The sequence below is a fragment of the Thamnophis sirtalis genome, unplaced genomic scaffold (genome assembly GCF_051295495.1).
Source record: "Thamnophis sirtalis isolate CommonGarterSnake01/CBP01778 unplaced genomic scaffold, rThaSir2_p1.2 scaffold_3, whole genome shotgun sequence".
In the NCBI taxonomy this organism is placed as follows: domain Eukaryota; kingdom Metazoa; phylum Chordata; class Lepidosauria; order Squamata; family Natricidae; genus Thamnophis; species Thamnophis sirtalis.
The window spans coordinates 123,925,867-123,941,628 of record NW_028261383.1 but is presented as its reverse complement, the minus strand read 5'-3'; the positions used below and the strand labels follow the sequence as shown (position 1 = coordinate 123,941,628).

At 42.9% G+C, this 15,762-nt stretch overlaps 1 protein-coding gene across 2 annotated transcripts in view; it reads right to left on the bottom strand.

The window, feature by feature from the left end:
- UNC13D (unc-13 homolog D) overlaps positions 1–15,762 on the bottom strand; it is a 76,393-nt gene that overhangs the window by 48,412 nt on the left and 12,219 nt on the right. The window contains exons 1-5 of one of the 2 annotated variants that reach the window (XM_014051586.2): positions 9,327–9,443; positions 3,665–3,697; positions 1,620–1,727; positions 1,140–1,199; positions 845–911 (exon numbers count right to left, since the gene is read on the bottom strand). In XM_014051586.2, coding sequence (XP_013907061.1) covers positions 845–911; positions 1,140–1,199; positions 1,620–1,727; positions 3,665–3,697; positions 9,327–9,428 — 370 coding nt within the window. In that variant the 5' untranslated portion in view covers positions 9,429–9,443. Of the gene's footprint in view, positions 1–844; positions 912–1,139; positions 1,200–1,619; positions 1,728–3,664; positions 3,698–9,326; positions 9,444–15,762 lie in introns of those variants that run through there. The other variant, XM_087709912.1, reaches the window with a different exon arrangement.

Sequence of the window (15,762 nt, the reverse complement as noted above, 5' to 3'; positions counted from 1 at the left end):
AGATGTTGTTGAGGAAGAAGAGGGCGGCCTGCCTCTGCCGGGCAAGCCCACTTCGCCGGCCCCCAGGACAGCCTCAGCCGCCGCCGCTGCTGCGTCCTCCGCCGCCGCCAGCATCAGCGGCCCTGCTCGGGCCCCCCGTGGGCTTCCTGCTGCCCCCCGTGGCTGTGCTGGACCCTTCCTGCAGGCTGCTGCTGCTGCTGGGCAGCCCGCTTTGCCCTGTGCCCACTGCCGCTGTCAGCTGGAGGAGGAGGGCTACCTTTGGAGGCAAAGAACGAAGCATGTAGAACGCCCTTCTGTCACCCCGCTGTTGTCGCGGCGGTAGGGTCGTTTTTTTCTTAGCGCTTCGGACGCCGCGGATTTGCCTCCGCACTTATGTTGGCGTGGATAACAGCATCGCGGTTTTGTGGTGGAACCAATATTTCAGGCACCAAAAGTTTGGCTTAATTGTACAGTGTGTGCCAACCTTGTGCCAAGGTTTAAAGGGTATCAATCCAATCAAAGTGCTGTTTAGGATTAACATTAGGACTATAAGCCACCTTTTCAACCGTAAACTTTTCTTTTATGCTCTTCCACTAAAATATTTGGCTGCCTTGTGGGAACAATTTGTAGAAGGTAATGTAAAAAGTAGAAAAGCTTCCTTCCTCCAGACATGGAATTTCATATTCATTAGTGTTGTTTTAAAGGCATAATTTGCGTAATTGCCATTTGCAAATATTTTGCTATAGTCCTAGTTCTGGGCGGAATTAGAAAGTCAGTCAATTTCTCTCTCTCCCCCCCCCCACCCCCTTCCTTATCAGATCTCCAAATTTCTGCATATCAGCTGTGGTATGTTTTTTGCGCTTACCACTGACATCTTTACCCAGAATATTTCTGGCTTGCTTCACAGTGGCTTTAAGACAAAAAACTGGCCTCTGAAACACAAAAGAAGATCTTAACATAAGGACCTAGCTAGCAGGTGAACAGAATAGCATCATTAAAATGGGAAGGCTAATTATAAAAAATAATAACAACACAAATCTTCAGATTAATCTGGAATATAAACAACAGAGCATACTTGGAAACCCTTTTGCAACTAAATAAATAGAACAATTCCATCATAACAACCTACAAGTGAATGGAAAATTGGAGTTAGATCTTACCTCTAGCTCTTTGACCCTCTGTAATATAATTTGATGCTCTCCAGGATCAATACTGAAGGCCTGATTTGGATATTAGAAAAGAAATTTTCAGAGTGAGAATTTGGTTTCAATAAAATAGGAAAGCCTTTAAACTAAAAACAACAACAGAACATGTGTTTCTTTTCAGAAGGACCTTTGGCAAAAAGGCCAAAGAATAGAGTGGGGTGGGGGGTGGGGACTGGGAGGTGTGGGGAGAGGAAGACAGTGTGGGAGAAAAACAGAGGCAGGGTGCATCCTGCCTACCAACATACCCGTAGTTATTATATTGCAGAAAGTAACTATTTGTCCCATTAGCATTTGGCAGGGAGAGAGAGAGAGAGAGAGAGAGAGAGAGAGAGAAACCATACACTGAAAAAGAAAAAAAAGAATGTAGTCTTAAGTGTAGCCCCAAAGCCTTGGGGATGAATAATAAGATAGATGGATTTGGCTCTTTATCCCAACCTTTTGCACATATTCATAGAGCTCATCTGTATCAGTAACATGATTCTGTTCCACTTGGCCCACCCGATGGAGAATGGTGTAAAGGACCTCTTCGTACAGCAGGGTGAGCTGCAACAATAATGAAACAAAAATCAAAAACAGATCAGAATCAAATCAAGTAATTTGGCTTAGCAGGGTTGCCAACTATTTTACAGTTTGCAAATATCTTTTTACAGTTTAAAAGCAATACAAATTTATAAAAAAGAAGGAAAGGAAGGAGATAAGTAAACAAGAATATAAATGAAAGGGCCCATCTAAAAGCAGGAGCCTGTGGGAGTGCAACAGCAGGCTAGATGGACTAAAACGATTTGCCAAAGTCCAGCAGAAATTCAAAGTACGCCTGATGGATAAAAATATAAGAGCCGTTCAAGGAAAACTAGACTTCTCCTCAATTTGCCTTCTAAATTGTAGTAATAGTCTGTCGCAAGATGGATGAAAAGTAGATGATCAGAGTCCAATACACTTAGGTTAGGAAATGAAGGGAGGGAGAAGCATGTGAAGTGTGCAAAGATGGATAGGTAGACTGGAAAAGGTTCTCTCTTCTATCGTTAACTATTTAATTTGCCGCTTTTTGACCGCTACTTCTTTTACTATCTTTTCCACAATAGGAAATCTTTTGGGAATCGAGGTGCTACAAGACAACTTTTGGTAGCTACTTGATTACTAGATCATTAATTGAACTACTAATAAGATACCCTGCCTTCTTTCATTTGTTGGGAAGATGGTGTTCATCAGTGATGTGGGTATGAGTTGTGCTGAAAAGAAGGAATGTATTAAAAGAGACCATTGTATTCAAGCTTTTAATTCCATTTACAGTATGCAATTGTGGTGTGTGTTGTTGCCTTCTGTGCTGATTGAGCCCACCAAAGACAGACAGGAGGAAATACATTTTCTATGTTTACCACTCCCAAAGGGAGGAAGCAAGTCAACCTGATATGCTTTCTAAATCTCCAGCGGACCGCAGAGAGGAGAAATACAGTACAAGGTCATTAGGCAAAAAGGAATGGGAGGGTAGTGCCTGAGAGATCAGATCACCTATAATACTTGCTAGCTACACATTTTCTCATTTAAGCCTGTCAATTTGTTCCTGGGAGCCTGCTTATTGAACCAATCTGTGACTAATTTTGTAATAATACTGGTTGACTTCATATTGCATTTCAATAGTCGAACGAGATGCTTGTGCAGAACATCTAAACATCTAAACCAGAGGTGTCAAACTCAATTTAATTGAAGGTTGCATCAGGGTGGGCGTGGCCAGGGTGGGCATGGCCAATTCGACATCTCTCGCGTTGGGGCACCTATGGTGGCCCAAGGGCTCTGCCAGTGAAAATGGAGCTCAGGAGGGCCACTCCATTTTCACTGGCAGAGGACTGCAGGAGGCTATCGCAGCTGAAGACGGGGCCGTTTTCACTGGCAGAGGCACCGTGGCCCGGTCATTTGCTGTTTCTAGCATGGCTCTGTGGGTCAGATCTAAGCACCACACAGGCCAACTACCTGATCTTATCTCTCAAGATTCCAATATAGTACAGCCTTTCTTTTCTAAATGAGCAAATAATTCTGATCAAATGTTTTCCCCTAGGAGCTCACCCAGTGAAACTGCTGGGAGAATGTGAACTAAAAAGGGTCAGCATGATTTAGTGACGGTTCAAAATTATAACGGCACTGAAAAACAAGGACTTCTGGCTTTTCAGAAGTGTGTTTTTCACACTTACAACCATGGTTACATCATCAAATTTTGGGAATTCGGCAACAGGCATGTATTTATGGCAGTTGCAGTATCCAGGGATCACATGATCACCATTTGTAACCTTCCTGGCTAACGTCCAACAAGCAAAGTCAGTAGGGGAAGAGCCAGAGTCACTTAAAAGGCAAAGTTCACAGTTAACAATTGCTTTGCTTGGCAGAGGAAATTTTGGGCTCAATTTTGTAGGCCAAGGACAACTTGTGGATCTTTTCCCTGACCCAGCAGAATATACCTTATGGTCATTAATGAATGAGTTTCTTACCTCTCTCTTAGATAATTTATGGGAGAGATCCATCTACAGAAAGAAAGAAAAAACAATTTCACTTGATCTGCTGTAAATTCATTTTTTAACATGCCTAGACTGTAGTTGTTTTTTGGTGCAAAGAGTGAAATACCACTTCCCATTACCAATCTGTTCACATTCCCTTATCAGCAGGACACCACGTGGGTGTAAAATGAGAAGCATTTTACAAACAATTTGTACACTGCACAATTGCTGGCTTTCAGACACTGGGTTAAGGCATTGTTTATTTAACCATTAAAATATTGGTAGCACTTCTATATGGTTTTTGTGGTTTTATTTGCTGGTTTTATTCATATGGTATCATATCTATCATATAGAGGTAGAACTGTTCATTTTATTTCACCCAGGAACCTGATTTAATGATGGATGATATTAAAATTAATTTAAAATGAAGGAGTATATGAATCAGTACTGGCTATTTGCTTTTATTATGAATTGCTTATGTTGCTATATAATTGTTACTGATGAAACCAATATTTGCTGTTGGTTTCTGATATGATATACTGATAGAAATCATTTATTAGGAATTAAGCTTTGCTATTGGCTTCTGCTTATATTATTTTATACTGTCAGAAATAGTTAGGAACTAATTCTAGCTTAGTAAATTGAAACCTTAATACTGGTTGGCATTAGTGCAAACTTTGTTATCTCGCTGCTGTATCTTGCTTCTATTTTTGGCTTCAAAGCTAGGCACATTCTTGAAAATATAGAAGAAATTGTTACCCAGGAATATCAGGCCCCATAGATAAAGGAACCAGAGTAGGGAGTTTTCCTGCCTCATAAATCCTAAAAGCATTCTGCCGAATAAACAACTTGGCCAAGGGGGAGGGAGAGCTGCCCCTACACAATGCTATAGGGAAGTTCCATAGATAAGGTGGACAGAGACAGGGGCCTGAACAAAGAATGCTTTAAAGACCACCTTGGTAACGAACGAGTGGTGGGTTTCCATTTTCTTTACTACTGGTTCACTCATGCACGCAACACTTCTGTGCATGCACAGAAGCATCCGGGTGGGTGGGCAGAGCCTCCCGTCGCCATCACTACTGGTTCACCCAATCCGGGCCGAATCAGGAGCAACCCACCTCTGTAATGAACCTTTGTCTCTGATTGGGTAAACTTTGTTTCTATCTGTGTAAAATGTATATAATACTCAGAGCCACGCTCACAGTGTGTGGCTGTTCCTTACATGCATTTTGTTTGTATGTTTTGGATATAGTTTTGTCACCCAGCTTTTGATATGGCCATAAATAAAAGCTGGTATTTTTTGCAAACTTGGTCTCAAGTCTCATTCTCTTTGGCATCTCATTGGCTCAGGGAAACCTCTGGCACCTTACAAAATCAATCCAACGTTTTTCTTGAATTTTTAGTTAATTTTGTGTTTACTAATTTTTAAAAGTGATATATCGAAAATAGCACAGCTTCACTTTATATTTATATTAAATTATTGAAGCAGATGCATTATGCCAGGTACTTCTTAAGTACTACAAGTACTTAGGGGAACAAATTCTGCACAACTTTCTCCTCAGGAACACCAGTTTAATATACTATATATATATATTATATGCAGCTAATTTATTTATATAAAGCTAATTCAACAGCTTTGAACACACCATAGCTATTTTAGCCACTGCTAACAGACAAACAGCTATTTTCTTTACACTAATTTAATGTAAACAATATGATTCAATAATTGAATCTTCTGAAATTTCACACCCCATGATACTGAATGCATAGCTCAGGACTGTTCATAATGAAAAGTAACATAGAAATGCTTTGAATACATCAAGTAAAAAAACACACATAACTATCATATTCCATTTCTGAATAAACAGCATTATATAATATTCAGAAGAGAATTCAGAACTAGTAAACAAAGAAATTTAATTACATAATAGAAAAGTTCACTATAATCTCTCTCCCTACAGCATCAGCCTACATTTTGCTCTTTAAATTTCTCTGTTTTTGATGATCAACAACAATCATGGTCTTCCTTTCAACCCACCAATTCTTAATAGAAAAGATCACTGATTTCAACTAACTCCATTTATTATTTATTCTTCCTTTACATCTGTTTTGCAATTCATTCCTCATGATAAACCATATTTAGCAGACAGTTAAAGCCAGAGGTCATGATTCCAAGACTGCTGTCAGAGCTACAAGGTTTGGAGACATCATAATTATTTATTTTGCAAGACAAAATAATCCTTCACTTTTTATAATCAGCAGACAAAAAGTTCTAGAAATGAATATTGCAGAAGCTTTAAGCCTTAGTTGCATGCACTGGAAATGTTGCCCAGAGATTTTCTAGCCAGCATGATTGCTAATTGGGAAGGACAATTTGACAATGGGAAGAGTTTCCATGACCATCTACTCACAAGAGGTGGGATTTAGAAATATAATCCATTGCATTGCCTTCTCCAACTTGCGGAGTAAACTTGTTGGGCAGAAGATAAACACACACACACACACACACACACACACACACACTCAGAACAGGTGATACTGTACATTTAACTACAAGAATTGTCAGCGACAACAAGTAGCTTTAAGAGCTGATATTTAGTTATGAAAACTAATAAAAAGAAATCCTGAGAATGTGTTCTTAAAATTAATAGGGCAAAACATGTGTGGTATGTGCCCCCCTGACATTTCAAACCTCTGCTACTAAAAAAGCTATTAACTGCACTTGGGCCCCTCCAAAAATGGATCCTGCAAATAATACTGGATTTTGTGTTCTTTTATAGCAGAATAACCCAAGCACTGTTTTCACTAAACCTGTCCACCCCACTTCTGAAAAAGCAGAAACTTCCCACTATACTTACAACAGTCAGCATTAGAATTTATTTTGTAACTATTATAGGTAGTCCTTGCTTAATGATTACTCATTCAATGACCATTTGAAATTATGACAACATTGTACATATGATAGTTATGACTGATCCCCAAAATTACTATTGTCACAGTATCCCCATGTCACATGATCATGATTTCCAACCTTCCCAGAGAGATTCCCACAACCAAAGTCAATAGAGAAGCCAACAGGAAGTCAGAAGTTGTGATCACATGTCAGCCTCATTTAATGACCTGTGCTGATTTGCTTTATAATGGCAACAGAAGACTGCTGGGATTGTCATTGCTAAGTGAGGTGGTCACCAGAGGTATTCATCAGATTCTGACCACTTCTGGAGAACCAGTAGTGGAAATTTTGAGTAGTTCGGAGAACCGGTAAATACCACCTCTGACTAGCCCCGCCCCCATCTACTCTCTGCCTCCCAAGTCCCAGCTGATTGGGAGGGAATGGGGATTTTGCAGTAACCTTCCCCTGCTACGCCCACCAAGGCATGCCTTGCCCACCAAGCTAAGCCCACAGAACTGGTAGTAAAAAAATTTGAACCCCACCATTGATGGTTATGTGACATTGCACTTTACTCCCATATCACTTACCAATGGAAATTTTGGTCCCAATTACCTTCCTTCCAATTATCACCATTAAGTGAGGATTACCTATAAGGGGATGTCAAACTTGTAGCATCAGATTGTCATTATGTGATGTATCATGACTTTTTCCCCTTTCGCTAAACCAGGGTGGGCGTGGCCAGTGCGTGACACATCCGGCCCACGGGCGATGAGTTTGACACCCCAAACCTATAATATTCTGACACTACCAAATTTACAAAACAAGGTGGGAATGAGGATTAACTGAGTGAGGAGAATTCAAAAAGATAAGAGTACTTCCAGCTTAGCTCTTGGTGACCACACAGATAAATCCACATAGTTATCTTGGTAACAAGGGGGTTGCCATGGCTTTCTTTTGGGATGCATTAATTTCCCAGTCTAGGCAGCAGTTCTGGAATTACTTAGACATCTCCCTTTCAAGGACTCACCATCTCAGACTCTGATTTGAGGGGTGTTTTTTTTAAAGGAAAGTTTGTTCCTTTTAAACTCCATGCTAAAGTAGGAAGTAGAATCCACGTCCCATCAGATGCAGCTGAACTACATTTTCCAGCATTTCACACTGCATTTTCACATTAGTCAGGTTTTAAAAAACCAACTGGAGTGGGGGAGTAATTCTCTACAATTGCAATCAAGTGACGAAACTGTCCCCTTGACTTCTACTTTCAGTTTAAGAGACAGAACTAGAAAAAAATGGTTTTGTTGTCCCTATATGCTCCCTACCTTCTCCAAAGCCTTTTAATGTTTTCAAACACATTTCTTTATTTTAACAATCAATATTATAAAGATCTTGAGGCATTCTGTGGAATCTACTGAAGTGTGATTTTAAGTGTGACTTTGTTTAAAAGCAGAAGTGCCTTATCACCTCCATAATGAATGATTATTTATTTTAGGCAAACTTACACAATTGAGTGTGTTACAGGAAAATATGAACTATTGCTATCAGGAGATTGGAAAAAAAATAGCTTGAAAATGGGAAGGAGATTTTTTGGGGGTGGGTGGGCTGGGCTTTGCCATACATTATGCAAAAGATAGAAAGTGCAGCAACACATTTGCTACTTCTGTAATTAAGACAATGTGGGAGGCTGAAAGGAAGATTATGGACTCTTGCTGCCCTACCAGATTATGTTTTGCTTTCTGAATAATAGTTAAAACCCAATGTTGAATTAAAGCTAGTCTTCCAATTTCTATATTTCCCACCTCAGAAATCAGTAGTTTAAGAGAATGATGATCAGATAGGTTGACCATAAAATTGTTTGATGGACACAGATGTCATACAAAGATAGAATGTGGTTTGATTACAGTTATTTTGTGTGAACTGACTACTGTGGCTTGCAAATTATGGTTCACTGCTTAAGAGCTATGCTCTCCAATCCCTTTATGGTTTATTTGATACATCACAGTTAAATTATGATTTAGAGCAATATGCAAACTAAGATGAGAGTAACAAGGCCCTGGAAAGTTAATCAGTATTTATCAGTCATTGGGAGAGGAAATTAGCTACTCAGAGGAATTCCATACTCAGAAAATGTTTAATAGTGGTTAATAATATAAATACAAAATACAATGGAGTTTGAATCTGCAAAACCTCTTCTCCAAAGCACCTGAAGGCAGAACGAGAAGCAACAGATGGAAACTAATCAAGGAGAGAACTCACTTACAACTAAGGTGACAGAACAATTAATCAGTGAAATAAGTTGCTTCTAGAGGTTGTGGGTACTCCAACGCTGGAAGTTTTTAAGAAGAGACTGGACAACCATTTGCCTGAAATGGAATTAGGGTCTCCTGCTTGAGTAGAGGGTTGGCTAGAAGACCTCCAAAGTCATTTCCAGTTCTGTTATTCTTTTCTATGCTTGTCTGTATTGATCATATTTTTAACATTCAAGTTTGCATGTTGTTTCTAAAAAAAATAAGTCCCTCTCTAGATAGGAACTAGCAAGGCTACAGTACTGAAGCAGGTCCTCATTCTGTTCTGAGCCTTTGGCAAGTCATGAGCACAGCAGACTTTTCTATTCCATTTCAGAGGTCAAACCAGGAAAGCAGCTTAATAACTCTTATAGTATCTAACAGCACTCCTAAAGGTTTCAGCATCTTTTCGAATTAAAGCAGAATGTGAAAGAGAAAGGAGGGGGAAAAAGGCTGATTGCAGTTAAGCCCCACCACCTACGTTTTTGCTGTCTTCTGGGGGGTTTCCCATCATTGGGGTCTCGCTCTCAAGCTCCATGCTGGGATGGACTGGGGAAGGGGTAAGCCGAGCGGAGGATGCCATCAGAACATGCCCCTGTTTTCAGACAGAAGCTGACCCACAAAGTCAGAAGTCTGTCTTTCCTAGTGTGAGGCGGCTCCCATCGGCTCTCACATGCTGAAGAGGAAACCACACTCTTTTATCACTCTGACCATTGTAGCAACAAACGGAAATTGAAGCGGGGCTCTCTTTCCCAGCTTATACCTTACAGTTCTCTAAACACTGAGTTCTCTCCCACTGCTGAATATACCCTAGAGAAATTACTTGTCCTCCTCTGATGGCTTCTCTGCAGTCACAACTCCCTGGAGCTAAATCTGGATGCAAACCAGTGGTGGGATTCAGCCAGTTCGCACCACTTTGGGAGAACCAGTTGTTAACTTTCTGAGTTTGGTGAGTTGGTTGTTGGAAGAAATCATTAGGGCAGAGAAACAGTTGTTAAATTGTTTGAATCCCACTACTGATGCAAACTCTCTAAACCAGTGGTGAAATTATTATTATTTTAGTACTGGTCCTATAGGGGTGGTTTGGTGGTCATGGCAGGGGAAGGATACTGCAAAATCCCCATTCCCACCCCACTCTGGGACCAGCCAGAGGTGGTATTTGCCGGTTCTACTCAAAATTTCTGCCAATGGTTCTCCAGAACCTGTCAGAACCTGCTGGATTTCACCTCTGCTCTAAACCAATGTTTCTCAACCATGCTGGCTAGGGAATTCTGGGAGTTGAAGTCCATACATCTTAAAGTTGCCAAGGTTGAAAATCACTGCTCTAAACAGATTAATATAAATTTGCATTCATGTTGCCCCAAGTAGAAAGGACAACGATGGACTTCTAAGAGAGCACTGCCAAAGGCTAACCAGACCAAGCATCTTTTATACCTTATCCGTTATGGGTGATGTATTCTTCATCAGGTTTGTATTACTGTTTTTGTTATCTTGAAACTAATTATCCAACATATGTAATCCACAGGCGGCTTCAGCTTTGAAATAAAGTTCAGGAGCAAAACAAGTTCCACAGAGCAAGTTCCATAAACTTGGTGCTCTTCTCCAAGGCCAGGTTGAAGTTGACAGATGACAGATTAACAGAGTTGGAAGGGACCTTATAGGTCATCTGGTCCATTCCCCCACTCCCGCTCAAGCAGGAGACCCTACACTATTTTTTCTGACAAATGGCAGTCCAATCTCTTCTTAAAAGTCTCAGGTGATGAAGCCTCCACAACATCCAAAGGCAACTTCCGTTCCATTGGTTGATTGTTCTCACTGTCAGAAAGTTCCTCCTTATTTCTAGGTTGAATCTCTCCTTGGTCAGTAAAGGGGATTATTTTTTTTTTCCCACAGGGTGGGTTGGATTTTTTTAGGCCGTGGCAATTGCAAAACTGACTAGTTATTTTCCAGACAGGCCTGGCATGAGGCAACTTGCTTGTGGCATGAAAAGGCTTCGCTGATAAGCGCTGATATGAAACAGACCTCCAAGAAGGAAGGCCTGCTCTGTGTCAAGCCAGTACGTTTTCTCAGAAACGGAAACAGATCAAGACAGGGTCAAATATGCCTGTCTTTTCTTCACCAAGAAAAAACAACATGTTTCGGCTTAGATCTCAGATCTGATTTTGTCTTCCTTAAAAACACCAGTAAGGAGGCTCGGGGTGTGTGTGTGTCAAGGACCAGTGTTAACATGGGGGACAAGGCTGAATAATAGATGCGGCCTTATCACTGGATACAAAACTGCACTGGATTTGGGAGTATCTGGGGAGGGAGGGAGGGAGTCCTTGTTTTTCTTAACTGGCACATATTTTAAGGTGTCCACCACCATTTCCATGCCTTTCTCCTCTCAAAATGAAAAGAAATGGAGCTGTCAGTTTTTAGCCTTCATGAGGGCTGCTAAAAGGGAAAGAAAGATCCACTTGCATTGTCAGCAGTGCATACTTTCACCTCCAGTTGTTCTCTAAGATCTTTTAGCATCGATGTTCTTTTTCTCAAACAAGGTTCACTATCAACCAAACAACTCTAGTCAAGCTGGCTGGGAATGCTGGGAATTGTAATCAATTAGAGCTGTGAGGGCGAACCTATAGCATGCATGTCACAGGTGGCACGCAGAGCCCTCTCTGTGGGCACGCAAGCCGTTGCCCCAGCTCAGCTCCACCGCGGATGCCTCCCGCTGGCCAGCTGGTCTTTGGGTCTACACCGTATATGGCAGGGGTGGGTTTCAACCGGGTGCACGAGGCTGCCGGCCTCGTTCCAACCGAACCGGTTGGAACGGGGCGAGAAACCCACCCCTGGTATATGGGGTGGGTGGAGCGCATGGGGCAGATGTGTGCACATGCACAGGGGACACATGTGCATGTGGTGGTTGAATGAGTATGCAGGGGGAATGTGGGGGGTCATCTGCGCATGTGTGGGTGTACATGGAGTGTACATGTGGTCACATGCACATGCACGGGGCGGGTGAGGAATGCAGGGGGGTCACACATGCATTGCATTATGGGTGCACACATGCACGCTTTCGACACGGGATGACTAAAAGGTTAGCCATCACTGATCTAGAGGCCACCAGATTGGGAAATCTGCTGCTTTTCCTCTCATTATTTCTTTGGTTTGGGATTTCTTTTTTCTATTTAGTTTTGTTGGCTGCTAGAGCTCTTTCTTTGTCCTTAAGTACACAGTTCTGAGATGGAGATAACCTCCAAGCTCGACAAACAACCAGAAAGCCCTGCCAAAGATTAACATGGATCGTTGGTGGTGATTGCTATTAGTATGTAGCGGGAAACAAATGCTGTGAAAGTCTGGGAGAAATAAGAGCTAAGAAGTACCCCCATGTTCAGTGTAGTAATGAGGGTTCTAGATTTGGACTGAGAGAATCCAGGTTCAACGTTTTATTCAATTATAAAGCTTAACAAGGTGACTGTATTAGTCCAACCTACATCCAAGGCAGTTCAAACTTTTTAAGAACCTCTTCTGTAGGTGTGGCCTGCTTTGTGGGAGTGGCTTGCCAGCCATGTGACTGGGTGGGAGTGGCTTGCCAGCCATGTGACTGGGTGGGAGTGGCTTGCCAGCCATGTGACTGGGTGGGCATGGCCAACTTGTAAAATGTGGTGAAACTCACTTAACAATGCTCTTGCTTAGCAATCAAAATGTTGGCTCAAGAACTCTGGCATTTGAAGCACGCAAGTCTTAAAACTGTCAAGTTACAAGACCTTTGCACCCCTAACCCTTTAGAAAAAAAACCCCAGGGGTGTTCAAACTTGACAGCTTTAAGACTTGTGGACTTCAACTCCCAGAATTCCTCCTCTCGTTCTTCATCTTGATGATGTGCGGACGGGCGGGGGGAGGGAACTGGAACCAGTTCTAAACGGCACTGTAGATTTGTGGAACCTCTTCTACAGAAGAGGTTAGAACTGGCAGGAACCCACCCCTGATCCAAGGTCATTGCAGTGTGTGAATTGAAGGGGAAACTCCTGTAAATGGCCTTCAGCTCAGAGAAAACAATGGTGTTAAACTTATAGGACACATACCTCACGACTGATGGACTCAGCCATAATTATAAATGTGATAATAAATAAAGAGGATTTTTTAAAAAGAGAAAATGTTCATGCAAATTTGAAAAGACAGCTGACTGGAGGCCTTGGGCCAGATAATTAAAGCTAAGTGTTTGGTGGAGGGTGCACATTGGCATCATCTACCATAACATAACATCAATCAAGCCACCTACAACAACAGATAAAGAAACATTCCCCTTGAGGCATTTCAGCTCTATGACCATCCTCTCTTTGGCAGGTGAGCTTCCTCCATTTCCTCTCCTGTGGAGTTTACAATGTGGCACTTAAGATTCCATATTCATGATGGGATGTCAAAGAGCAGAGAGAGAAGAAGGAAATAACAACCACCCATAGAATTATAGATTTAACAAAATCTCTATTAAGAATCAACTCATTCTCTATTAGAAATGTAGCAAACCTGATGCAGGAACTAAGAAGGGCCCTGTAACCCCCAAAGGGATCTTCCTCCAAGTTCTAGAGCAGTGATGGCTAACCTTTTTGGTGCTGAGTGGCCAAAGTGCACACGCATAACCCCAAAATGCAATGCGAGCGCCCTCCATGCATGCACCCCACACACATGCACTCCTCCCCCCTGCACATGCGTGCATGCCCCCCTTTACCCATTTTTGACTACCAGGTTGATGCAGGAGGCTTTCCAGGCCCAAAATGGGGCACAGGGGGCCTTGCAAGCCCCCTCCCAGCACTCCGTTTTGGCTTCCAGTTGATACAGGAGGCCTTCCAGTCCCAAAATGGGGGACGGGGTGCACACGTGAGCGGACTCCCAAAATGCAATACAAGGAACCCCTGCACATGCACCCCACACATGCGCATGCGTGGCAGAGACCAGCTGGCTGGCGGGAGGTGCATGCATTTCCAAGGTGGAGCTCGGTTGGGGCAGCGGCTGGCGTGCCCACAGAGACGGCTCTGCGTGCCGCTTATGGCACGTGTGCCATAGGTTTGCCATCACGCTGCCTACTTGAGCCAGAACAAACTTGGACTGCCTTGCTTGACATGAGGCAACTACCTATTAGGCTTTTGCTTTAGACTGTTGACCATACAGTAACAGAGTTGGAAGGGACCTTGGAGGTCTTCTAGTCTAACCTCCTGTTTAGGCAGGAAACCACTTCAGACAAATGGTTATCCAATCTCTTCTTAAAAACATCCAATGTTGGAGCATTCACAACTTCTGGAGGCAAGTTGTTCCACTGATTAATTGTTCTAACTGTCAGGAAATTTCTCCTCAGTTCTAAGTTGCTTTTCTCCTTGATCAGTTTCCTCCCATTGCTTCTTGTCCTTCCCTCAGGTGCCTTGGAGAACAGCTTGACTCCCTCTTCTTTGTGGCAACCCCTGAGATATTGGAACACTACTATCATGTCTCCCCTAGTCCTTCTTTTCATTAAACTAGACATACCCAGTTCCTGCAACCATTCTTTATATGTTGCTAATACAATTTAAAGCGTTGCATTTGGAAATTCTAGTTGTTGCCATCTTAGTTTGTCTTTGAAAAACAAACACATGTCCCATAATTACTATTGTTTCAAATATCAAGTATACAAATCCTTTCCCTTCAAAGAAGATTAGAATGTAGCACAAACTTTTCTTTTAAACATTAATGCTTTGATGGCCTGTACGAAAAACAGATTTGGTTATTGAAAAAACAGCAGCAATCCTAAACTGGATCCTTGATCCACAAACAAGCAATTGCAATTGCATCATTACCCCCAGGATATGCCCAAATTACCCCAATCTAACAGCCACTGCTCTAGGACATGAAACATCAAAAATGATGATTAGAGCATAGTTGGACATTTTAATCTCATCAAGTACAGGTACGGTATGAACCCAGGATAAGGCTACACCATGTTGGTAAGAGAGGCAAAACATTCTTACTTCTCACTTTACATTTTGCATCCATGCTTATAATCCAATGGCCTTATTTCAGATGCCTGATTCATTTTGGGGAGGGGGGGGAACCAATTGCGTACATACAGTGACGTGCTGTGAAGTTTATGGCTGGTGAGGCAAAAAGAAAAAAGCGGCTTTTGCCTGCCCCACAGCTATGTCCGAAATAGAGGCGCCCCACAGCTATGTCCGACCCAGCTACGGGGCGTGGGACGCCTCTATGTCAGACAGAAGTGGCGGGGTGCTTTCTTTTGGCTTTTGCCCGCCCCACAGGGCAAACACTTCCACCTTGCAGGTGCTGGAGCCGCAGGCCACCAGGAGTACGTCCCGCCTGCAGCAGAAGAGTGCCGGTTCCTGCTTCAGAGAGATGACTTGCTGTAACCCGAAGGGGTGCAGGTGGTAGACCTGCACCATGGCTCCAGCTCTCCCAGGCTCCGCACCCAAAATCAACTGTCTCCTGCGCGATCCTCGCCTCGTAGCCGCTGCAAAGGCTACCACTTCCATAAAGGGCCCCGCCTCAGGCCGGTCAGCTGGAAGGAGCCATCAGTCGCACCCCCAATCCAGCCACCGCTTCCCACGAAGGCAGCTTCTCTATCGGAGGCTGCTTGAAGCCATTTATACCAGGCGACAGGGCTTAAGGCTGCAACCTGCAGTCGTTTACCTTCTCTAAGGCAGTTTAGACATGCATAGCCGCTTCTGTCTGACATAGATTCATCCCGTGCCCCGCAGCTGGGTCAGACATAGCTGCGGGGCGCGGGACGCCTCTATGTCAGACAGAAGCGGCGGGGCGCTTTTTTTCGGCTTTTGCCCTGCGGGGCGGGCAAAAGCCTCTTTCTTGACAGCAGGCAAAAGGCGCTTTCAAGAAAGAGGCTTTTGGCCGCTCGCCATAGATGCGAGATGCGGGGAGTAGGTTGGGTGGGGGGGTGG